A 26,741-nucleotide genomic window follows, 5' to 3' on the forward strand; every position below is an offset into this window, starting at 1 on the left:
TGCAAACTCTACATAGTCACCCAAAGCTGGAATCAAACCCGGATCCCCGGCATTGTGAGACAGCAGTGGTAACCGCTGCGCCACCATTACACAGGAGTGTTGCCAGCTGTAAAGAAGAGCATAACTGAAGGCCATCAATATGAAAATATGGCCAATAGGGAACGCTGAAGAAATTTATTTTCCCCGAGAGTGGTGAGAAAGTGTAACTTGCGGCCATCAGGTTGAGGGTAAGACCAATTGCATAGATACATTTCAGGGGAACTCAGATAGGCAGATGAGGGGAGAAGGGAATAGATGGTTATGCTGATATAGCTGGATGAGGAAAGATGAAGCATAAACCTCAGCATGGACTATTTAGGCCGAATAGTCAGTTTCACTTCTATGAAGATATATTGAACTAGATGGATCAATCTGCCATGTATCAAACTATACATACCAATATGAATGCTTATATTATCCCCATTGGATACTGACAGTATCAGTAACAATCCTCAAACAAGTATTGATTCTGGGTTTCGTCAAGAGCTCTGTGGTACTGAAACATGCAGTCCTGGAACGCCCCAGGTTCAATCTTTACCTTGCAGACAATTAGACAATCTCAAACTGAGTAGCAATATAGTATGCACACTTGCTTCAGAACAGAACTCTAGGTTAGGTCAGTTTCCCTCCTAGTCACTGTCCAATGCTGGGAAATAGACATAAATAATGACAAACAATGACAAGATTGAGTCAGGGTGTGAAGGTTTGTAACACTCATTGTCTGGGTGTATGTATCAAAATGGCACTCATTCAAATATTTTTAATTCTTCAATATGAAGAAAATTTAACTATACAATATGAATCAGCTTAATAAAACACTTAGAAAACATTTATTCTGGATTTCAGTCAACCAATTCCTTTACTTCCCTGATAACTATCAGCAATCAATAAGGATAGACAAAGACACCTCCTCAATTATCCTCAACACTAGTGTCCCACAAGGCTGTGTCCTCAGCTCCTTATACTCTCATGACAGCATGGCCAACTTCTGCTCCATCTCCATTTTCAAGTTTGCTGATGACACCATCATAGTGGATCGGATCTCAAACACTGATGAGACAAAGTACAGGAAAGAGATAGGGAATCTGGTGAACTGGTGCAACAACAATAATCTCCCTCAATGTCAGTAAAATGAAGGAGAGAGTCATTGACTTCAGAAACCATAGTGGAGGACATGCCCTGTCTTATCAATGGGGATGAAGTTGAAAGGGTTGAGAGATTCAAGTTTCTAGGTGTCCAGATCACCCAAAACCTGTCCTGGTCCCTCCACACTGACACTATATTTAAGAGCGCTCACTAACACATCTACTTTCTCTGGAGGCTAGGAGGCTATTTTCTCATGTCTGCTATGACTCTCACCAACGTTTACAGATACAGTGATTGTATTACAGCTTGATATAGCTCCTGCTCTTACCAAAAACTACGAAGAGCTGTGAACGTAGCCCAGTCCATCACACAAACCAGCTTCCCATCCATTGACTTCGTCTACACTTCCCGCTACCTCGCAAAAGCAGCCAGCATAACCAAGGACCTCACATACTCTTTTCCACTTTCTTCTTTCAGGAAAAAGGTACAAAAGTCTGAGCACACTTACCAACCGACTCAAGAACAGCTTCTTCCTGGCTGCCATTAGACTTTTGAATGGACCTACCTTATGTTAACCTGATTTTTCTCTGCGCTCTAGCTCTGATTGTAACACTATATTCTGCATCCTCCCCTTCCCTTTTCCCCTATGTACTCTGAACGGTATGTTTTAAACATATAGTGCACAAGAAACAATACTTTTCAGTAGATAACAGTACGTGATAATAATAAATCAAATCAAAAACTAATATCGCCGGATAGGTATTTACCTCAGGCCTCAACGCAAAATAATTCTCTCCTCACTTAATGAGATTTTATCCCTTATTAGTTGAGGAGTTCCATGACAGGCATACTCAAAAAACTGCTCTGAAAGTATGATTGCAATCCAAACCTGAATGCAGGCTCCAGTCTTCTCGGTACATAAGCTGCACACTAATGCCCATCTGCTGGCAGGGACATGCGAGACCTTTGTTATAGGCTCCATCTTTTCCGGGCAGCCTATGCTAACCTAAAAGCAAGCAAGCAAAAGTTTTGTGAAGCAAACAATGCTGATTTCACAACCCCCCTCCCTGCAGAAAGGTCACAGGTAAGCATGACTACAAAAGTGCAATATAGTGAATTCACAGGCACAGAATACACCAACTTTATCTCAACGTAAACACTGTTTCATTGGAAAACAAGATAGTAGGAGTGCGTTGTTTATTTAAGAAATTCAAATCTGGGCCACATTTCCAGAGGATAACATGAAAATAAAAGTCCATCTTGGTTTCAGCCTCTGACTTTGGACAGAATCTTCCCATCAGGAAGGCTGGCCAGGCGGGTAAAACTAATGAGGGTGTGAGGTCAAAAACAGCAGGATGAACTTTAGGAATTAAGTTCTCGGGACTTTAGAGGCAGGTCAAGCTTTCCAACGAGCAATGTCGGTTAGCTTTTTTCCGTGCGTTAGCACAATCACACGCGCTCATTAAAAGGCCAGCTCGCCAGAATTAAGTTCGTCGTCAACAAAAAAATTATAATATTCTCTTTTACAACTGCACACAAGTGTCATGCATCTGATGAGGTGGACATTTCCAATGATAAACAGTAATTAGCTGCCGTATTGTCCTCTTTGGGGAGCGGGGGTTGGTGCCTGTCTATGCTCGAGACTGGGAAGTTGCATGGGAAGTGACCAAGAAAGGGAGCTAGGGTTGGCACGAGAGGGTGGAGCAGTGGCTGGGCAAAGATGAAGAAGATAGCACAGGCTGCTGGGTGCCCTTTAAATATGGCGCCCGGATCTTTGACCCCACAAACTAGTGATGGAGTCATTGGCTTCCTGCCGGCGACACCACCATGAGAAGGGGCAAGCTGCTGGCAGGAGCATATTTAATGAACTGAACTGCGTAGGATCACACATGGTCAGCCACCCCACCTCACAACAGCAATCATTCCCACTTCCGCATTCACCATTGAACATCCAATTCAGAAAGGAAGACTCCAGCCTATGACTCTGAATATAGACCAATTGAAATTCCACATTATTAACAGGCTAAACGTATCACTGTGTCCACTGCAGCCACCATTTTCCTGCTTAGAGATTTTAAAGGCAAATATTTGCTCCTACTCAGGTTTGTTCTTTCCCCAAAAGGAAGCATTTACAAATATTAGAATGTTGGCCCAAGTGCAAATGTTTATCTCAGAAAAAGAAACTTACGTTATACTTTTTTTAAAAAAGCAGCATGCACTAAAAAGAATATTTCAAGACGCAGAGGGGCTACCTGGCTCCGAGCCTATTTTTTAGACCGTTCCGGATTGTGAGATGACTGGAATTGATACCTCCAAATGCTCAGACCTGCATCCTGCCTCAAAGCATAGAGAGGCTAAGTTGCTGTAGCGCAAGGCAGCACCAACAGGGTGCAAGAAGTTACCACCACAGCCATGGAGTGTAGAGGAGAAAGAGAAAAAAAAACTTTCAATCCTCCATTGTACCATCCAGGAGGCGCTGGTCGGAGACTGAGTGCTTCTCTGCAAAATAGGGGAAACGGGGCAGCAACTTTGCCCCAGCCACTTTTGAAAGCTTGAAATGGTCACCCAGTAGCACCTGTACAGTAGAAACTGGAAATATGTTGCCTGCCATTCTCTTGCCTGGGGTCTGGTGTATTAATGAACACAAGAGTAGATAAAATAACTGCGGGGTAAATAAAATTACTGCTGCACATACCATATGTGTGGCATTTTAACTAGGCATTTCCAAATACTGCCCCTTCTCCAGAAACTGCTGAAAGTACCTGACCAGCCAAGAATACATGCCAGTGTGCTGGACAGATAATTTGCAGAGTAAGTATGGATTCAAATTCCTGTACAATTCCAAGTTCACATATCCCTATAATCATGAATGACCTCAATAGCAGGCCTTTGTCAGGCCACGCCCTACTAATAAAGTACCTTATAATAACTTGATCCTATATAGTCACAAGCTTCGCTGTGTGAGCCACAAAAGTTTAGATTAAAAGACGGAGTGAACTTTACCATATGAGGAAATTGAACAGAGCATTGCTAGCTTTGTGAGAAGGTTGTTGACAAGTCCTTGTTCTTGCTTTTCTCACCTTTCCCTCCAGGTGAGACACGTTCCCTGGCTCTATCAATGACAACACTCTATGGTCAAGCTCAAAAGATTGGGTAAAGTTATCCATAAGAGTGAGGGTTGTATCTATTAGTTCACAGTGGCACAAAGAAACTGGAGCAATTTGCTTCCTTCCAGGCTGTCACTGTGATTTGTGCTTCTGAAACAACCACAATAGAAGATCCATAGCACATTTAATTAAGAGCAAATTTTACTATGAATATAAAATACCCTTTCTTAAATTATTTCATTAGTGCCAAGAGCCAAATGGAAGTTTTAGTGGAACTGGCAACATCCAATGCATATCAATGTAGAATTCCAGGAATCTTCAAGTATTAAAAATGACTGAACCACTTCTACCACATACTCAATGCCTCTTTAAAAACTCTTGATCATTGCAAAAGTGATTGTTTAATTTCTATAGCAAAATCATAATCTTAATTGGGCCCACTTGAACTACTTTATCATCACAGCGCACACTTTTTTTTATGTAAAAGACAACCTACCGTAATTTCCAAGATGATCGTAATAAAATGTTTTGTGTCTTACCTCAGGGATCCATAAGGCGCAACTAACGTGAACCCACTTTGTCCCACTGCGGGTAGGTTTCATCGCTCCACCTTTCTTAGGACAAAGCAAACACTTTGGCTGAACACCAAGTGCACAAGTCCGACATAGCCAGCTGCCTTCCGGAACCTTCAGAATTCCGTAACAGGCCTGTGGTAAATAAACAAAGATGTACTCAATACATCGGAAATGACTAGGTTCATTTCAGACCTCTGTGACTGGGTGTGATCAGCAGTAAATCAGCTATAGGTTGTATGAAAAATTCAAGTCACCACAATTAACCAATTTGCTTCTATGTGTATGCAAGTCATCAGGGCACCGTTGCCAATTGCTGACTGCAATCAGCGTGCATTTACAAGCGTATAAAATGCCTCCTAATCCATTTCTACTACTTTATGCCAAAGCACAGCAGGACACATCAAATTCCCTTAGCCGAAGGTTACGCTGCGTTGGAAGATCTTCGCCCAGTTCTGATAACCATCTACTGACCTTCCCTTAATCACGTTCAGCTTTCCATTCTGAGACCATACATAAAATAAACATATTGTTATTCAGTTCTGAAAATAGCTCCTCTAGTTTTGTTTTGTATACACACGCGCACGCGCACACACACACACGCACACATACACACAGATTACAAACAGCATAACTTGTACGACTGTCAGTAAAAGAGCAGAGCAAATGTGAGCAATATGGTTTCTGTGGTTCAGCAATGAAGCTGACTGGTGTCTAATTACAGCTAAAGGTTACAGAGAGTGACTCTCATGTGGAACTGTCTCATTCTAAAATAACTTTTAAGATAAACCTCACAACATAAGTTGGGAATGGCAAAGACTTAAATTGCTTCCTGACTCACTGTGTCACAGATCAGCACAATACAGAGAGCTCTGTTCTACATATGGTTCCAATGTGTGGGCCAGACAGGCAAAGGAGCAGGCGTAGTGGAGCAATAAGGGGATAGTAACCACAGAGCCATGGCTTTTCAGTTACTTCAGGAAATGGTTCAGGAAGGTAACCAAACCCTGGTAAATAACACCAGGTAGGAAAACTACAGGAATACGAGGACAAACATTTTTAAGGGACAAGTGGAAATTCATGATCCTCAAACATGAGTTGAGGATGTGGATTGCAGCATTTCAAGAAGGCAGCTTGCCACCACTTTCTCAAGAACAAGTAGGGATGGGCACTAAATGCTGGTCAGCCAGGGACACCCATGTCCCACGAATGAATAAACAAAAAATGATTAGACATTCTTCAAAAACATCAGGACCTGAATTTTTCAGATGCTGGGGACTTGACCCCTCACTCAAAGGAGCACTGATTGGCAGCAAGCTGGACTTCCGTCTGCACTTGAAAAGGATATCCCACCTTGGAGAACTGCCGGCCACTCAGATTGGTTGTCAGCTCTCCAGCCCCTCCAGTGGCCAGAAGAGGCACTGCAGTGTTCTGCCTGGGACCAAGTGACAGGAGTTAATGTGAAGTTGTATCAGGCATCCTGGGAAGAGGATGTCCTAGGGCATCGTTTGAGGGTGCAGACAGATGGGTTATCGTCGGATAGACCATGGGCAGGGGGAAAGGCCTGGATTAACATTGAGGTTCTTAATTTTTCTTTTTCCCACCCTGAGATGTCCAGCGTCCACCAGCCTGAAAATTGAGACTGAGTGGGAAAAGGTCCTCAAGTAGCTTCTTAAGTGCCTTAATAGGGACAAGGGTGGATCTTCCTCTCCAAGACCCTGCCTGCTCAATTTAAAATTGTGTCCATGGTGGAGTGAGGGATCCCATCCGTGCAAAATCACATATTCCTGTGCCCTGCCTCAAAGCCCCCTGAGAGTGGTGAACATAAAGTTCAGGCCTCGGACTGACAATCCGGACAATTAGATACAAATACGCAACAAAGACAGATCAGATAAACATTATTTGAAATGGATCTATCAGACAATTAAAAATAATATAAAGTCTGATAGGGAAAAGGGAGAGGCTTACGAAGGCTATGAGTCATGTCACCTCTAGTGCAAAAGCAAAATGCTCCAGATGCAGAAAATCTAACACAGAAATGCTGGAAATACTCAATGGGTCAGGCAACATCTGTGGACAAAGAAACAGAGTTAACCTTTTAGGTCAATAACCTTTCGTCAGAACAGTTCTCATTTCTCAACTACGTTGTTTCTGGATTCAACCACACAAATGGTCTCTAGGAGTGACTTTCCATTTTCCACTTTCAACACACTCATATGCCCAAACCTCTGCTGTATGTTTCACATTCTGCACAGTCCCTTGCCAATGCTTTCACTGCCCAACTCTGGCTCCCCATGTCACATTTTAAATTCTTCTCTTTAGCTGTAAATCACTTTGTGTCCTTGCCACGTCAAATTTTGCTGTTCACTTCAGCCCAGTATCTCTTCCAAAATCCTCCCTTCTACCAAATTCAGTCACCTGCACAGAGCCCCGCCACAGGCAGCAGAACAATCAGCCGCTATCGGTTCCGTCTTTAGATTACTCTACTAACCCCTCTGACTTTAAATGATTGCTCAAGACTCAGCTTTCTTCACCCCACCATCCCCCACCCCCCAGCTCTTTCTCTCAGCTTGACATCAGCTCTCTATGTACATATTTTGTTAAGTTCCTTATCTTAAAGACAGTGTACAAATGTATGTGGCTACCACTTTTGCAACACAAGCCTGTCGGTAATAAAACACCAGCTTTGTGCATGGAGGAATACCTTTCATGCTTGGCTTGATGTTAAAAAAAGCACAATGTTCAACAGTTATTTGTCACAGGTTCAACTTCCAATTGAAGGAATTAACTTATTCAGCGAAACAGATGAACCATGTATGAATGCCAGCTATCTTACCTGATGGACGCATATGTTGCACTTGTCACAGAAAACCATCTCGTTGTCATCCTCACCATCTGGAGATTGACACACGTCACACACCACATCTTCATCATATTCAATTCCTAGACCTTCTTCAGTCTCAATGGCGTGATTCATGTTATCATAACATCTACGCTCCAGATCCTCCATGACTTTCTCCATGGTGAACTCATCTAATTCAGTCATTCCTAACAAATTTAGCCAAAAACATTTTGCATGAATGGTGTGCCAATCTGCAGTTTACATCTGTTAATAATTTTACTTTCAAACTACTTCCAGCTCAACAGAGGCCGGGTCATGTGTCCCCATAACAGTTGACCAAAAGTAAGCTGCGTGTTGCTGCACATGGGACAGTAAATCTTCCTCTAGCACTGCAGCAAGTTCATTTCAACTGGGTTAGCAGGCAAGAGATGGATTGTTGTTCAAAAAGATATCCATACCCATGAGAAAACAGCACAATTTTAGTACATCTTACATGAATCATATTGGTCAGGATGGCATCACTATAATCTACCTCCTAAGCACAATTCAAAAATATATTCGAGCAAAGGTCTGAGCTCAGTGAAGGACAACTTTGTACAAAGTTTATACATCAGCCTCTCTGACATTTTGGCTGATTTAAAGTGTTAGCAGAAACCGCCACAATTCCAGCCCATCTGCTAAACTACAATCCATTTCATAAAGTTAATAATTCTGGAGAGATTATTCCACTAGTTACATCTGCTACTGTTTTCCTTAGTCCACAATAATCGCTCTTAACCCGTCCTCTGAATTTTAAATGAAACGCCTCTCTACAATCATTCATGAGTACACACGGACAACAGTGAGTTCATCTTTTCTCATTTCCTTTTTTTCCAATGAGAACAGATTTAACTTTCCGGCATGCCTTTTATATAACAGTATTTTCTGTACCAGTGCCTCTTTGATGTACCAAAATTGTTTGTATTGTGGGGTTGATTCAGATTGCACAATGTTTTCCAGGTCATGAATGTAGAAATTGAAAAAAGCATTCCAAAAACTATAGAATCCCTACAGTGCAGAAAGAGGCCATTCAGCCCACTGAGTCTGCACTGACTCTCCAAAACAGCAGCCCACTCATGCCCTATCCCTGTAACCCCACACATTTACTAAGATTAATCCACTTAATCTACTTTCTCCAAGAATTCAATTAGGTTAGTGGAGCAGGACAAAACAAGAAAGTATATTTGATATTTCCCAGAAGGTTCTCAGGATGGTAGACAGGTGGTATTTTGCGGGTTAAGGACATCAATGGTTTTATGCCTCAACAGGCAGGATTTAATGCCCTCCCCCATTGCCAGTTTGGTGGGGATTGGTCACCAAAGTGGCCAAAGGGAACCCCCAACACCCTCTCATCTCTACCCCAGTCTGCAGTGGGAAAGGCCTTGCCATTCTTCTTGATCCAATGCCAATTGAAGCCCTTGAGTGGGCAAATTCTGCCCACCTAAGGGCTTTACCCCATCCAGCAGCAGGCAGACAAGGGGCACCCCATGCAGGGAGCACGACAAGCAAAACCATACGAGGGTGCTTAAAGCTAAAGTGGCACAGTGCCTCACAGCTCCAGGAACCTGGGTTAAATTCCATCCTTTGGTGACTGTCTTTTGGAGTTTCCACATTTTCCCCATGTCAGCATGGGTTTCCTGCAGGTGCTCTGGTTTCCTTACAAAGATATGCAGGTTAGGTGGATTGGCTATGTTAATGGCCCCTTAGTGTCCCAAGATGTGTAGGTTAGATGGATTAGTCAGGGTAAATGTGTGGCATTTAGGGGGATAGGGTGGGGGAAAAGGTCTGTGTAAGGAACTCTAGCAGAGTCAATGGGCCGAACGGCTTCCTTCCACGCTGCAAGGATTCTAACGTTGTCACCAATATATAAATATAAGCATTAGGTAGCAAATTGATCTTACGCAGACCTTAACAATCTAGTACACACATAAAACATTAAACAATTCAAACACATAAAACAATAGGTCATCAACTTCAGAGAGCTGTGTGGCAGTAACAATATTAACTGGGGCAACATCTCAGAACGTTAACTGCATTTACAATCGCTCTATTTTATTAAACTCATGGCCAGTTGGTGAAGGCTAAGACTAGAGCTAGTCTTTACTCAGTTCACAGAGTGAAACACAGAATCATTCACAGAGTGAAACATTACAAGTATACACTTCCTACCATAACACTCTCCCCAGTGTCAGTGCTCCTTTATATGTTCAAGCAACAATCCAATCAACGCCCTCTATCTGCATATAGTTAGCCACAGTTGTTAAATAATTAACATAAATTTCCGTGACAAAGTGTTAGAACGACCTGTTTTCTTTTTAATGCTCCCTTTCCCTCTTCTCAAGTCTCCCCATGCACATTTTGAATCTCATACTAGTGGGGAGGGGAGCAGCATGACCCTCTGCAGAACTGTTTCTCTGACTTCCACCCAAATTTTCCTGCTTGCAAGGGGACATGTGGCACCCACTCTGCATCGCCACAGCAGGGCTAATAGATCAATATGAAGATGACACAGGAGTCAGAAATAAAGATCTTGCATTTATATAGTGTTGAGAGGGCATCGTAGTGCTATCTTTAAAGGGTGTCCCAATCAGAACTGAAAATAACCTGCCCCCGCTCCACCACTGAGACTTCTAGAGCATAGAACAGTAAAGCGCAGTACAGGCCCTTCGGACCTCGACGTTGCGCCGACCAGTGGAACCAATCTAATGACCCTCTAACCTAATATTCCAATGTTATCCATATGCCTATCCATTTGAACGCCCTTAAAGTTGGCTTCCCTCCCCATACCTGATCACAGCCAGCATTCAGCTTCCCCCCACCCCCTCCCAAACCCCATGAGGCTCCTACTGGAGCCCGCGCCTTGGCATAGATTGGCACTGCCATATTGGCATGGGCATGTATCAACCTGGGGCAAGGGGCGATGCTGGGGGCATTGCCAGGACACTGTCTGACCACGTCCATGTCCCTCTCCCCCAGGGGTTATACTTACCTTAATAACCCTGGGGAGACCATTCCATGACAGGTTCACATTTGTGAACCTGTTGTAAAGGTGCGCTGCAGTGCAGGGCGGGGGAGGTTGGTTTACACCTGCTATGCAATCCGAAGTCACGTTCTCACCAGCAAGATCTGCGCTCACATTGACAACCGCCCAGATGCCAAACATGGGCTCAAAAGTTTGCCCAGTGTCTTTCATAAGTTTTCCAAAACACATCACAGTCAATGAATTACTTTGGAAATGTAGTCACTTCTATGATGCAGGAAAAAAATCTGTTCTGTGAATCCTCATTAGATAAGTGCAGCAACCAACTGATGTACAGCAAGATAAAGAACCACGCAATTTGTTTCTGGCAACTGCTGGTTCAAATATAAATGTTAGCCAGGAACAGTGAAAGAAAACACTTGCTTCAACTACTGCAGGGGGATCATTTACATCCAACTGAAAGAGGAGCCAATTCTCAATTTAACTACTCCTCGGCTCTTCTGGCAGATCAGCACCCCAGCAGCGGTGCACTGAATTGGCTAAAATGAGAAACCAGCGCTGGTTTGTTCCAACCCTCAACCAGAAAGCTAAAGTTTACCTCATAACCTCATGTGGAATCCACGCCCGGAAATTCATAGATTACTCAAAACGTACCACATTATAAAATAAATTGTGTTGTAACTATGTTTTGATTAGGTTCAAAATTAGTTTCACTTAGGACTCATTGGATATTCTGTTCCAGAAAGCACGGCTAAAGTTCAGACAAGGTGAAAGGCTAGTGCTTTTTTTTGAAGCTACATAGTACACAGTGCTGGGTGTTGTGAGAAGCACAGGGAAGAGGGAGGCAAAGAAGATGCATGCCTCCATCTACAATCAGTCAGTGCACCTGGCAGACAAACTACAAGCAAGCGGGAGCGATCATCCAAGCTGGTGAAGTTGTAAACAGGCAAAAGCACCGATCATCCAAAATCGGCTGCACAGTGTGGCTTTGAAGCAATTAAAATGTCTTTCCCAATAAATGTAACACAAGTAACACACACTGTTTCCTACTGTACATTACAACATACTGTACAAAGTTACATTTCTGCCAAGTTTAAACGGTGCCAGCTCAAACAACTGAGAAAATCCCATTCTTACGCACAGAAACTTCCACTATGCCAGACTGAAACAAAGGACTCTAAGCTTGCTGCATTTTAATAGGCCTAGCTTGTAGAAAATGTATTATTTACGGAGCCGTGATTCACTATCACTGCTATAAACAAACAGTTGCAGTTCTGAATTCTCTACATGCGTCCGGTCACATTTGCTATATTGGGCTAATTCTCTGACATTGTACTCCCAGCAGCATCGCACCTGCTGTGAATGTACATAAAATAAAAATCAGCAAATCACTGTGAGTGATTCCATTCAGAACTCACACAACAGAAAATCCTTTTGTGCCCAAATTTCCAGTGTGCGTTCCTGTGGGCAAAGCGCTCTGCTGGAATTCAAAGTAGGAAAATAAATCCCTCTTACACACTGTGTATTATCCTGTGATCTGCTGCAAAATCAGCCTTTAAACACCCACAGTATCTGTCAACATACGTCACATACCCCTCAAGATTAAATATCACTATCAACCGTAACTTATCACACTTTACACCACAACACTTTAACACTATCACTGTGTTTACTGCATACCTGAGGAGACTTCAACAAGAAAAAATTGCTGGGAAGGTATACAGAACATCATTTTATTTTCCATCTATAAAAAAATGACCTTTTTGTTTAGGTTCCCTGCTCAATTCCTTGGTTGTATAAAAACTTGACATAGAAAAACTTTGAGGGGCTCATACCCACTGTCTTTCATTCTAATTTGTGCAATATGACTACAATGTACAATGTACCTTCAAAAAAACCATTAGCCTTTCATCTTGTATGAACTTAGCCATGCTATCTGGAACAGCATATCCTATAAGTCCCAAGCGAAACTAATTTCAGTTTTGACACAGAAGCAATTTTCAACACCCAGTTTTCCGAAACAGAATTTTATTATTTTGAGGCAAAGGTGTAAGCCTACCAGAGTTCTCTGGAGAGATGAGGTGTCCTTTGGGATTGTTAACAGTAGGCAGGAATGTGTGTAAAAGGTGCACAATGTCGAAGGAACTATCAAGTTATCAAATCATTTAAATATCCTGCCCTTTAACGTTTGGAGAACAACCATCTTTGTGACTATTAGTTGAAAACAAATTATGCTTGCTATTTCAATAGATGTTTGTTGACATAAGCCTGAATGATATCATTATAGGATTAGCACTGTTTCAGTTCTTCCACAACCTATCATTACCACAGCTTGATTGACAGCTCAGAGTGGTTATGAAGGTTTGTGGAGCTAGGAATACAAAATACAAATGTTTGCATTTAAAAGGTATTAAGTACTTGAAATAAAGGTTTGTTTCCATGAGGAATTAAGTACTTCTCAAGATTTCAATGTATTGAATGGGCTTTTATCAATGAGAGTTTTTTTATACATAGTGATCTACAATGATACTTAGAACTTTATTTTATTTCATGAGTCTGCATGGATGGGACATGGGAAATGTGGGGGTGTGAGAGCTTATTTTTGTTTTACTGTTTTCACTATAACAAGGACAAAGTCCCAGAGCACTGAGGCAAGCCTTTTAACCAGTACAGTTTAACCACAGAAGCCACTGAGTGCCATCACCATGCTGCTTCTGGTGGCATTGGAACCAACTTCAGTACACATTTGCACCCCCCCCCTCCCCCCCAACCCTGGAATGAATATCCAGCCATTGAGAGAAGTTTCTCTCAAATGGGCTTTCCCAACTCTCCGCACCTGACTCGGAAACAAATATTTAAGTCTTATTATCAGATGCAAAAGACTTCACTCAACTGTTCAGAAAAAAGTGCAGACGACCCTTGTGGTGTCCTGGACTATATTTATCCAACAAAACTGGTAAAAGCAAATTATTTAATCGTTTACCTCCTTACTGGTTAGAGGACCTTGCAATGCAGGAAACATGGCAGCAACACGGTGTCAGAGATACACAGCACAGAAACAGGCCCTTTGGCCCAACTCGTCCAGGCCGACCAGGTTTCCGAGTCCCATTTGTCTGTGTTTGGCCCATAATCCCTCTAAACCTTTCCTATCCATGTACTTGTCCAAATGACTTGTAAATGTTGCAATTGTACCTCTACCTTTACCACCTCCTCACACACCTCCCTCTGTGTGGAAAAAGTTGCCCCTCAGGTCCCATTTTAAATCTTTCCCTTCTGACCTTAAACCTCTGTTCTCTAGTTTTGGACTCTCCCACCCCAGGGAAAAGGCCTTGGCTATTCACCTTATTTGTGGCCCTCTTGATTTTATAAACAGTGACCACATTTGAAACACAAGTCATTGGTTGTGAAGCCCAGTGCAAAAGACGCAAGTTCATGCGTTTGCTGATAAGTCTCTTATAAAAGCAAAAGCACTGCTCTGTGCGTGTGTGTGTGTGTGTGTGTGTGTACCTACATTATGATCAAAAAGCACATACCCATTCCTTTGAATTCTTCGTTCAGCAGGTTCAGCCATGCTACATCCATGTCATCCAGGTCATAGCGACACACACTTTCTGCAAGTGTATGAATGTCCACATAACCAAGCTCTGGTGGCTCAGAGCCAGAGGAGTGAATATATTTCCTTGGTCTGGCAAACATCACAGCTTTATCCTTTTCCTCAGTAATTCTGCAAATACGAAGGAAGGAAAATGCCAATTCATGCTCAGTGCTTTCCCCTTAAAATAACAACTTAAAAAGCATGGAAAGATTCACATCTTAAGATAGTTCAGTTAATTATTAATTAAACAGATGTTTCTCATTTATTGCCAAACACCTTCCCAGTTTAAAGAGCTGCTTGATGGGACAAAAACACATGGCAATATTCAAACTTCTAGAAGTTGTCGGTAGCCATTCAGAAACTGGGCAGAAAAATGCTGGTGAACAAAATCTGGATAACATGCTATTCTCCTGCTGTCTATTTCAAACAAGTTATAAAATGTTGGAAGGGAGATGAATGCATGGCTTTTGCTTTAACTGTGTCTAACAAAGGAAGACGCAATTTAAGGTCAGCAGTTTAATACAGGACTCTGCACAGCACAGAAAACCTGTAGCCATAGTTAAAAAAAGAAACTGCAACCTTGATTTAGTCCAGCTTTCGCCAAACTGCATTTAGGCAATTACTTAAATAAAAATAGCAAATGTTAGCATTGCGCCAAAAGTGGTCAGCACCACATGAAGGGAAGGTAAACGCTTCAGTTGGGACCCTTTACGAGGACGGCCAAAATGCAGATCAGATTCTGATTGTTCAGCTGCACGTTAATTGGTTTTAAATCAGACTTCCAGCATTCACACTTGCTTTTTCTTTTCAGATAAACTGGTTAACATCAAATAGATCATTTTTGTGCGTCAGCGTCTTCCACTCTGTAGGAGTTGGCTCAGTGTAGGCTCACATCCACACTTTAAGTGCTTTTGCATGAAATATCTAACACATTTAGCTCCCCTTTAACACTGTGAAATCAGATACAAGGAGGGGGGGAAAAAAAATAGCTATTTTTATGGCACCGTTACAGCCCACTGCTTCTGTGCGGCCGTTATCCAAACATGGAACAGGAAAGGAGGTGAGGCCTAACTTGCCACTGAAAGCTGCTTCGGTAACTTTCATCAGCTGCTCATGTCCATAAGCTACACAAGTTCCTCGGCAATAAATATTGCAAGCTAGTCAACAGCTGCCAATTCCAATTCTACCTTAACCTACGTCGCACAGAAATCAGGAGCGGAACTTTTAGAAACTTTTGACGCCAACTTTTATTTTTCCTCTGATGGCCTATAAACTCTTGAGACTTTGTGGTCCAAATAGTTCTGGGGCTGTATTTACCAGATAAGCAATCAGCACAGCAGGACCACACTCTGAGCCAGCAAATGGGGACCAGGAAAGAGACATATTTGGAAGATAATTTAGTTTAAAGCCATTGAACCAGCTTTCAAATGTGGTGGTTTGCAATGCCCCACACTTAGTTCCCACTCCTCATTGCTGTTCAAAGAAAGTTGCCATAACATCAGTTCATAGAAATCATAGAAACCCTACAGTGCAGAAGGAGGACATTCGGCCCATCAACAGCACGAGAAGGGGAAGGGAAGGTTGAGAGAAATGAAGCCTTTCACGAATGACAGACACCTACCAGCTTCATTCATGATGATGACTTAGTGGTATTATCTCTAGGCTAGTAATTCAGCTAATGTTGTGGGGACCCGGGTTCGAATCCCGCCACGGCAGAATTTTTTTTATTGAATTCAATAAAAAAGAATATGGAATTAAGAATCTACTGATGACCATAAAGCCTTTGTCAATTGTCAGAAAAACCCATCTGGTTCACTAATGTCCTTTAGGAAAGGAAATCTGCCATCCTTACTTGGTCTGGCCTACATGTGACTCCAGAGTCACAGCAATGTATTTGACTCTCAACTGCCCTTAGGCAACTTGAGATGAGCAATAAGTGCTGGCCAGCCAGCGACGCCCATTTCCATGAATGAATAAAAAAAATACATCAGGTGGGATTTTACAACCTCACTTGGGCGAAACCAGAAATTCCCACCCAAGGTCAACAGAGATTTCTGTTATTGGATCTCACCCGCTCTGATTCCATAGTGGGTGAGGTACTAAAATTCCAGCGATTAAGTCTTCACTTTGGAAAGATACTGTAAGGAGACCAGTGTGCATAGAGATGTCACAAAACAAGAACTTTCATCTCCAGTGCAGCACAGGAAATGGATGGATATTTTGAAACAAAAATTGTGACGGCAGGTAGAATACAATACTTAATTAGATCCTGCGACATGCACATAGCTCTAGCCTGTGTTAAGTAGCAACGGTTAAAATAAGTGCCAGATCCCAGGAGAGCTGCGTTCAAAGCAACAAGTCAAGAACTAGAGGTGATACATTGGGAAATCCAGGAAAAAAAGGCAATTTTAAAGGAACATGCATTTTAATGCCAACTAGACTTGTAAAAAGACATCAACTCACTTCAATTATTTTTCAGGTACAGTTAAAATGAGTAAGCAATGTTTTTACCCAATGAGCATCTGTTCCACTGAAACTGGCAAATCCCAAGATTGCATTCCTATTCGGAACGGAGATGAGGCAGTGACACAGCACCTCCACTGGCCTCAGTGGCTATGGGGTTGGGGTAAGACTTCCACACTTGTCCCTAATAAACTACCACTAAAAGACATACAGGTGTGTAGAGACCAGATGATCCTCACTGCCACACACTAAGCACATATCGGGTCCCCCATTTGAGATACTGGATGGTGCCTGTGGAATTGTATCAGATCGAACAATCAACAACTTCAAGGGAAGAGACAGGGAGAAGAAAAAAAGGGAAGAACAGGTCTGTTGGGAAATGTGCATGTACATTCAGCAAAACAAAATCTAGGAGAGGAGGAAAGAAGAAAAGAAATGATAGACAGACAGACAACAGCGAGAACATCTGCTCTTCAAGTTGCACCATGGGAGCTTTTATGTCAACTTTAGAGGACAGATTTGGCTTTGTTTTAATATTTCATCCAAAAAAAGGGCCTCTGACATCCTAGCACTCTGTCAGTGTTGCACTGAAATAATCATATCTTAGAAACTCGAAGCAGTAGTCGGCCATTCAGCCCTTCGAGTCTGTTCCACCATTCATTTTGATCATGGCTGATCATCAAGTTCAATATCATACAAGTTAAAATAAGACAAAATAATAAAAGGACAAAAATCAGAAATGTTTCAAAATAATTAAATGCATTCATAAAAGTAAAAAGATCGCAAAATCGCAATGAGAAATGAAAGGAAAATCTAAAAAGCAATTAACTGCAAGCATGAAATTTATGCTGGCAAAGAGTTTCAGCCAATTATAAAGTAAATAATCCTAGAGAGTACGGCAATAAATTCTGGGCTGTATTTCTAACAGTTTCAAGCCAAGGTTGGTTTGACCTTGAACAAATTCTACAATTCCCTGAACAGGAATTAACGGAGACAAGTAATGTACAGGCAAATCCCATTATTACATGTTAAAATTTTATCGGAAATGCCAGTTTTACCGAATGAAAGTGACTGGGTTGTAAACTGACAGTCACTCATGCTGTAGCACTCCTCTCAAACACGTGGTATCACTTGAGCACACGCCTTCCTGCTCAATAATCGATATATTATTTTCCCATGGCCTCCAATATTATTAATATCTTTGTGTATTTTACTATAATTCTAAGAGTGAGCTACACAATACAAATTTTAAGGAAAATCCTTTTTTGTTTACAAAATGAACTTGGCCCTGACCCAATTCATATGAACTGGCTTTACCTGTACAACATATCTCAAATTACCAATGTCCTTGCCCAGGATTGATGCAGCAGATATGCGGCTATAATTTACAGACTCCAATATGAGCAAAGTATTTTTTTTCATGCAGCAAGTTGTGATGATCTGGAAGGCACAGCCTGAACAGTGATGGAATCAGATTCAACAGTAACGTTCAAAGGGCACAGGCTAAATGTTCTAATGGGCAAGTTGTGAGCTAAGGACAAAGGAATGGAACTAACTGGAGAGTTGTTTCCAAGAGCCAGCAGAGACACGATGGACCGAATGGCCTCCTTCTGAGCTATATCATTTTATAATTTTATTTGATGAAGAGCACATTGTAAAACTGGATGTTTAATTTGTTAGAGCCAGGAGGTGTATGCCGACAGTGTCGCCCGAGACAAGCAATGGGTCCCAAGGATTGCTCTGACCTAGATTATTTACTGAAGCAGTCTTCCTATTGGTTTCATGCCAATTAGTGGCACTAGCTTCCAATTCTCATGCAACCAACAGCAAGTCCGAAGTGCACCCCTACAACAACAACAGGAGTCTCCCTGGGGGTGTGGTAGTAGTTAATCCAGCAAATGTCTTCGGAATGTTGCCTGGTGTGAATGCTGGCAGCTGACTGCACAAAACCAATACAAAGGCAGTTAAATTCACCCAATGAGGGTATTAATAGAATATTTCATCGCTCTATTTGCGATGTGGCTCTGAGAATAACTTGTGCCAGTGAAACTGGAGTGTTGTTTCAACAACTCCAGGTGAAAAGGGCAATGGGCACAAGTCCACCGGATGCATCTGTGCCATCCTCAGTAGTTTTACATTGTCGAGTCATTACAGCACAGTAGGAGGCCAATCAGCCCATCAGTCCATTTAAAAAGCAGTATAAAAAGGTGAAGGGACAATTTTGAAGATCTGTATGTGCTATATCTCATGCGCTAAATCTGCATTTATTTTCTTACGTGTTAATGTAAATTTGGATAAATGTCATGCTCAGAACAGAGTGATAACATGTCAAGTAACCTTAAGTGAATTGTACAGTCTCCCTGCCAGAGTAGAATCCTCACATTGCAGAAGGAGACCATTCGGTCCATCGAGTTTGCACTAACGACAATCCCACCCAAGCCCAATCCCCATGTACTTATCCTAACTAGTCCCCTTGACACTAAGGGGCAATTTAGCATGAGCAATCCACCTAACCCACACATCTTTAGACTACGGGAGAAAACCGAACCACCTGGAGAAAAACCATCCAGACACGGGACGGATGTGCAGCCTCCACACAGACAGTGACCCAAGCCGCATTTTGAACCCAGGTACCTGGTGCTGTGAGCAGCAGTGCTAACCAATGTGCTACCGTACCACCCTAAGTATTTGAAGGCTTTGGGGGGCGGGGAAGGGTAAAATTAAGTGGACCAACTCAATGTCTTCCTGCCTGCCCCTGGACCCATCACCCATATTAGGGGGGCATGGATAAGATATCAGCCACCCACCCACCCATCCTTAAGCCAACTGAGGCCTTTAAGTGGCAAATTAAGGTTACATAGGACTTCTAGCTTCTGCTGCTTAATGCATGTGACCAAATGAATCAGAAGGAAGGCAGCCAATTCATCAGATTTCACTGCATAAGATAAAGGTGGGAAGGAAGAGAGATGCCTGCAGGATGTTAACCTCCCCACCTCCTTGCTGGTGTCTCCGATTCCAACCTGACCAAATCCCTGGTCTAAGTTTGGTATCCATCCTCTATCTTCTCAGGAGCTGCCTGTAGTCTCAGCAATGCAACCACAGAACTGCCAGACAATCAGATTGGCCAGGAGCTCTGGTGGGCAGGACTTCCTATCCTGAGGGGCAAAAGTCCAACTCTCAGGTGGTTACAAATGCCCCCCAACATATTATTGCTCCAGACCAGAGATTTAAAGTCGACAAGCTACAGACTTTTCAAACAGGGGTGTGAGGAATACACCCGCCTTAAAATTCACCCCATCAAGTCTGCACTGAAAGAGCATCTTCCTCCCTCCCCCCACTACCACAAATAGATGTGCTCTTTCTGAACGTTTGTTTTATTTACTCTTTGGAACCCTGGTGACATCCATTTAAAAAAAAAGCTGAAAGAGATGTAAGTTGGATGAGTAATTTCTCCAGGGGTAAATGGAACACCACTGAAGCAGTTCTACGGAATACAAGCCTAATATTGCATTAATGACATTCCATTAAAGCACTTCTGGGTGTTGTGTCAAGCTTTGTGTGTGAAATTTCGTGCGAAGTACTGTGAAGAACTGAAAGGGAAATGAGTTCACACTTATCCAGTCCCTGATCTCAGTTGAGTTATAAATGATGACAGCGGTAACTTCCCTAGCAGGTGGCAGAACTTTATTTTCTCTCTGAAGAAGCAACCCGAGTTATTGCGGCTCATTTTTCACTGCGGGCCTCCTCGTTGCCGCTCCCCGACTGGCATCAGAAAGCACCAACTTTGGTTAAAGTTTGGTGCTGATCAGAGGGGACGTAAATTAGTTAATGAAAAGGCAGCTCCAGGTCTTGGACCATTATTAATCGCAATTAACCAAACTCAGCTTACTGATAACTGGAACAATTTCACCAGGAAAGTTAGGTCTGAAAGCTCATTATCGGCCAAGTTGGGAGGGATGAAAAAGATCCACAGAAGTCGATAGAATGGAAATCGGGTGGGGGTATAAAAGGCAGTCCGCTCGCACCTGTTCTACACCTCCACTGAAACTGAAAGTTCTGCTCATGATGGGACTTCTTTATCCATGCTTCTTCCTGATGTGATTTTGGGAGCAAAGGAGCATGAGGAAATGTAAATTCTCTCTCATTCAACAATTATTTATTATTTATGAAGCTATGGTAGAAGGGGAGAAAAGGGGTCGGGGCCGAGGTAGATCTATTGGAAGCAGGACGTCATGAGATACAATCTCCATGATTAGGTCCAGCCAGTGTGGACAATCCTTAGAACTGGACTGTTCATGTCATGGATTATTTTTCACCCTCCAGACTGGCAATTGTGTCAATATTTTTACACATTTTATCATTCAAGAGGAAAACCTACAAGTGCCATTGTTTTTCTGATCTGGGTAGAATCGCTGCTGACAAAGAGAATGTTCGAGGCAACAAACATTTTATCAATTACCAAACATAGTTAAGTTAAAGTTTACTTTTTAAACAAGTAAGGCTTATATTAACACTGCAAGAAGTTACTGTGAAATTCCCCTAGCCGCCACAATCCGGCGCCTGTTCAGGTCAATGCACCTAACCGACACGTCTTACAGACTGTTGGAGGAAACCAGAGTGCCCAGGGGAAACCCACGTAGACACGGGGAGAATGTGAAAACTTCACACAGGCAGTGACCCAAGCCAGAAATCAAACTCAGGTCCCTGATGCTGTGAGGCAGCAATACTAACCACTGTGCCACCCGCAAAAGCAAATGCCCCGTGTGAGGCACAGATGGGCATATGGGAAACTAAGATCCAAATTAAGATGCCTTTCATCTGAAAAGGCTTCATATAAAACCTTTGGTCTGCTTCACATATTTTTTCCTCTAATTTTGGAGCTCCAATTGTTGGAAATGTATTAATGCTTTGATTAAACTCCACTGCTAAGTTCAATCCTATATCGATTGTCTCACAATATAACTATTTAAATCTGAAAGAGAGTACCTCAAGTAACCCTGGTTTAGCCGGTTGCATTTCAATAGACTCCATTAAACCATTCCTATTTACACTTCAGCTACACAAGCCCAGTGCAGGTGTGGTGGGTGGAAAAACTTTATGAGGTCTTTTTTCTTTATTCTGGGATGATACTGTGCTATTGATAAATTTTATGTTTAAGATGATTGTTTTAAACTTCAAGTTTATTTTACAGATTGTCGGTATGTCTGGGGGGAATACAGCTCAGATGCTGGGGAAGCAGGATAATTACTCACTACTCACGTAGTGTTTACTTCGAATGGAACTAATGGACTCTTGTTTACAGAAGAAAAGATCCCCTGGAGTTTTTTCATTATAGGAATTTAAGGTGGGTTTAGGTACACAGGTCATGTAATAATAAGATTAATGGAAGGAGCTAGATATGTAGCAGAGAGATACAGCTTTCTGTTCAGTTTCTGGCTGGGACTGTTTAAAGACAGAAGTCTGCAAGCCTCTCTGAAAACCAAAACATCTCTGAAAGCTTCAAGGCTGTTAGTATCATTTATAGCAAGTATGTTTGGGTCTGCTAACTGTATTTGAAGTGACAACCAAGTTTAAGAGGAATATTGTTTATTTGGAACTGAAATAGTGATGTTAGAAATTAGAGTTGTTTCCTTTAACTATTGTTCAGTTGTTAAAAGTTAAGCTGCTTCATTTTGTTGGGGATATATTTAAACTATACATTGTATTTAAGAATAAAGCTTGTTTTGATAAAAGATCCTGAATTTGTCGGTAGAACTACTCCCAGACCAAAGCATTCTATCCTCATATTTATGCCAAAATAGAAAAGTTATCAGAGAATCATAGAATCCCTGCAGTGCAGAAGGAAGCTATTCAGCCCATCAAGTCAGTAGGACTAGGGGACACAGCCTCAAGATAAAGGGGAGGCGGTTTAGAAGGGAGTTGAGGAGGAACTTCTTCACTCAAAGGGTGGTGAATCTCTGGAATTCTCTGCCCGTTGAAGTGGTGGAGGCTGCCTCGCTAAATATTTTTAAGAAGCGGGTTGATGGGTTCTTGATAAGAGAGGGGATTAAGGGTTATGGGGAGAGGGCGGGAAAGTGGAACTGAGCCACGACAGATCAGCCATGATCTTATTGAATGGCGGGGCAGGCTCGAAGGGCTAGATGGCCTACTCCTGCTCCTATTTCTTATGTTCTTATGTCCTTAAGTTTGTACTGACTACAATCCTACTTAGGCCCTATTCCTGTAACCACACATATTTACCCTGCTAATCCCATGACACTAATGGACAATTTAGCATGGTCAATCAACCTAATCTGCACATCTTCGAATTGCGGGGAGAAATAGCACCCAGAGGAAACCCACGCAAACACGGGGAGAATATGCAAACTCCACACAGACAGTGACCCAAGGCCAGGATTGAATCTGGCACTGTCAGGCAGCAGTGCCGCCCCAAGTTGTTGGGGTCTAGTCTGGCTTCACAATATACCTTGAGGTTCAGGTCCAGAACCCTAACAATTTAGGGGTTGTGGACATTACTGATTAGGCCAGAATTTGTTGCCCATCCCAAAAATCACCTCTGAGAAGGTGATGCTGAGCTGGAAGGCAATGCAACTGTGCATTTGAACCAGACCTCTCAGGACTGTCCATCACACCAGCTTTCTCACCAAGTGTCATCCAGATGGAATGCAGTGCAAAAGGAAAGCTGACTAGAGCTCGCACATTTCTCAAACTACAGAACAGCCTGTCCTGAAATCTAGGTCCATACCCAACATCAATCCAATCTCTAAACGTTAAGAGCAACATGACTAGAATTGAAAACCTGAAACTAAAAATATTTCATTTTAAACCAGCACTTCCCCCCCCCCCTCAAATACCTGACAGTTGCTTGTGGCACAGATTCAGGACTAACTGGTACTTGAACTCCCTTCTCCCATTCTTGTCTCCATGAATCAGCCAGAATATAGTACTCATCCGAGTTCAGCTGGTGCGAATCATGTAGCTTCATTGCAGTTATTAGGTCTGTTCTGTAGACCTGAAAAAGAAAATGACACAAATCACCCATTCATGTGGATAGTTTCAAAGTTCCAGCGTAGCAAAACCTGGTTTAGCTGACTGCATTTCAACAGACTCCATTAAATCATTCCTGTTTACACTTCAGCCACATAAACCCAGTGCAGGTGAGGTGGGTGAGAAAACTTTATGAGGTCCTTTTTCTTTATTTTGTGATGATACTGTGCTGTTGATAAATTTCATGTTCAAGCTGATTGTTTTAATCACATAAATGCAATCAAGCCAATGAAATCTGTACCGTCAAAACACCAGGCATTTTGAACATACGATCAACTGGAATATCAAATAATATAATCCATGGGCAAGCCTGCTCTGCCACTCAATACGATCACGACTGATTCTACATTGCTCACGTCCACTTTCCTGCCCTTTCCCCATAACCCTTGATTCTGACTAATCATAAATTTACTTCAACCTTAAATATACACAATGATTCTGCCCCACAGCTCTCTGTGGCAAGGTGGTCCAAACACTCTCAATCCCCTGAGAGAAGAAATTCCTCCTCATCTCAGCCTTAAATTGGCGCCCCTTTATTCTGAGACTATGTCCTCTGGTCCCAGACTCTCCTTTGAGAGGAAACATCATCTCAGCATTTATTCTTGGAGTTCAATTGCATGACTTCCTGCCTTCAACAAGCTCACACCCACTCTCCCACCACTGACCACAAAATCTGCCCATTGTCATGGACCTGCCCACACCAAGTGGAAAATTAACTGGTTCTTCGTTGCCCAACCGAACCATGGTTGACTACGAAACCATTCTTCACCAAGACCCCTGCAAAATTTGTCTCATCAATAAACCAAAGTGGTCAAAGAATTATTATTTTTTAAAAGTTCTTCCAATCATAGAACCCCCACAAGTGTAGAAAGAGGTCATTCTACCCATTCAGCCTGCACCCACAACAATCCCACCTAGACCCTATCCCTGTAATTCCACCAAGGGGCAATTGAGCATGGCCAATCCATCTAATCTGCACATCTTTGCAGCGTGGGAGGAAACTGGAGTACCCGGAGTAAACCATTGCAGACACAGGGAAAACATGCAAACTCCACATAGACAGTTACCTGGCACTGAGAGGCACTGTAAGTAGTCTCACAACACCAGGTTAAAGTCTAACAGGTTTATTTGGTAGCACAAGCTTTCAGAGCGTTGCCCTTTCATCAGCGGTGCTAACTACTGTGCCACCTTGCTGCCTACTTCTATGATTCTATAATGCTTCTATGATTTCCTCCCTAGTGGTTTAAAGCAGTCCTCAGAAAACTAATCTTTCATTAACGGAGACTCTGAACAAACCCTGATGATTAGCAACTCTAATGTGGCAGTGTGTAAAACACAATTCACCACTTCCACCTCAGAACATGTATAGAATGACAGTGGCTTTTTAAGGCTTACAACCAGGACATAATTTCAACACAGTTTCTAGTACATGCATGCAAATCCTGACACATTTGTATCTAACTTGCAAAACTGTATGTAAATAATTTCTAATGCAATATTTTCAAATACTATGACTCCTTTGCCACAAAAGGAAGAGGCCACGCAAATTCTTGACCTATTTTGAAAAGTCAAATCTGCATAAGAGAGTGGGTGTGAGGTTGTTGAAGACAGGAAGTCATGCAATTAGACTTCCAATGGTAAATGCTGAGATGATGTTTCCCCCATAGAACAGTCCAGGACCGCAGAGTGGTCTCAGAATGAAGGGTCGCCAATTTAAGACTGCGATAATGGCACAATTGGCATCTTTTCATTCCCAGTTTTCCCTCTCATCACCCAAGTTGTTATTGGGCATAAATTTCATTGACATCTGAAGTGTTCTTGTGCCCATCTCAAGCAACCATTAAAAAGTTTATTTATCAGTCACAAGTAGGCTTACATTCATACCACAATGAAGTTACTGTGAAAATCCCCTAGTCGCCACATTCCAACACCTCTTCGGGTCCACTGAGGGAGAATTTAGCATGGCAAATTCACATAACGTGCACACCTTTTGGACTGTGGGATGAAATCAAAGCACCCAGAGGAAACCCATGCAGACACAGAGAGAATGTGCAAACGCCACACAGCGACCCAAGCCAGGAATCAAACCTAGGTCCCTGGCGCTGTGAGGCAGCAGTGCTAACTACTGTGGCGCTCTTTAGGAACATAGGAATTAGGAGCAGGAGTCAGCAATTCAGCCCTTCAAGATTACTCTGCCATTTAACAGGATCACAGCTGATCTTATCCTGGTCTCAACTCCACTCTCCTGCCTGCTCCTCATAGCCCTTTCTCCCACTTTTCATCAGAAACACATGTATCTCTTTCTTGAATTTGTTGATTGATTCTGTCTCTACTGCATTCTGGGGCACTGAGTTCCACAGATTCACAACCTCTGAGAGAAGTAGTTTCTCCTCATCTCTGCCATTCTTCAGATGTGAGCTTAGGCGACCTGTTTCTTTAGGCTACTGAACTGAGGTGCATGTCATACAGGAGACTGATTGTCTCCCCACCATTCAACATTCAGAAGATCAGATTTCAACAGAAGTCAGCCAGGACTGGGAATCCTAGATAGTTTCTTCCCTTTGCAGGGCCGAGGACATCACATGTTATTCTGGCCGAGATCCACTGATTCAGCGCAGACTATGAATCAAATCTGGGTCTTTTGTTTGATCAGCACTGCGCGGGAGGTGGAAATAGCTGGTCCTGATGACGGAGATGGTGCAGAGGTCGAAGCTCAACTCTCAGTTAGGATGGGTGGCTTTAGATGGTAATTTTAATATCAGAAGCTGGGAAGGAGAGTGGATTCAGTGTTACAAAAAAGTTTATGGCAGATGTAGAGAACAGCAGCTTCGGTCTGTCCAACGTTCAAGCTGAAGGAAGTTTGGACTCATCCCAAAAACTTAATCTGATAGGCAGGCTGACAACACAGAGATGCAAATAGGGTCAAGACATGCAATAGAGAAGGGCAGCTGCGTGTTGTCAATATGCACGT

General features: G+C 42.5%; 1 protein-coding gene across 2 annotated transcripts in view; it reads right to left on the reverse strand.

Moving 5' to 3' along the window:
• jade1 (jade family PHD finger 1) overlaps positions 1-26,741 on the reverse strand; it is a 129,118-nt gene that overhangs the window by 28,977 nt on the left and 73,400 nt on the right. For both annotated transcript variants that reach the window (XM_080194574.1, XM_080194565.1), the window contains exons 5-9: positions 23,578-23,735; positions 14,199-14,389; positions 7,641-7,852; positions 4,772-4,939; positions 2,015-2,131 (exon numbers count right to left, since the gene is read on the reverse strand). In XM_080194574.1, the coding sequence (XP_080050700.1) occupies positions 2,015-2,131; positions 4,772-4,939; positions 7,641-7,852; positions 14,199-14,389; positions 23,578-23,735 (846 nt within the window). The remainder of the gene's footprint in view (positions 1-2,014; positions 2,132-4,771; positions 4,940-7,640; positions 7,853-14,198; positions 14,390-23,577; positions 23,736-26,741) is intronic.

The sequence above is a fragment of the Carcharhinus amblyrhynchos genome, chromosome 1 (assembly GCF_965287045.1).
Source record: "Carcharhinus amblyrhynchos chromosome 1, sCarAmb.v2.hapA, whole genome shotgun sequence".
Taxonomy (NCBI): Eukaryota; Metazoa; Chordata; class Chondrichthyes; order Carcharhiniformes; family Carcharhinidae; genus Carcharhinus; species Carcharhinus amblyrhynchos.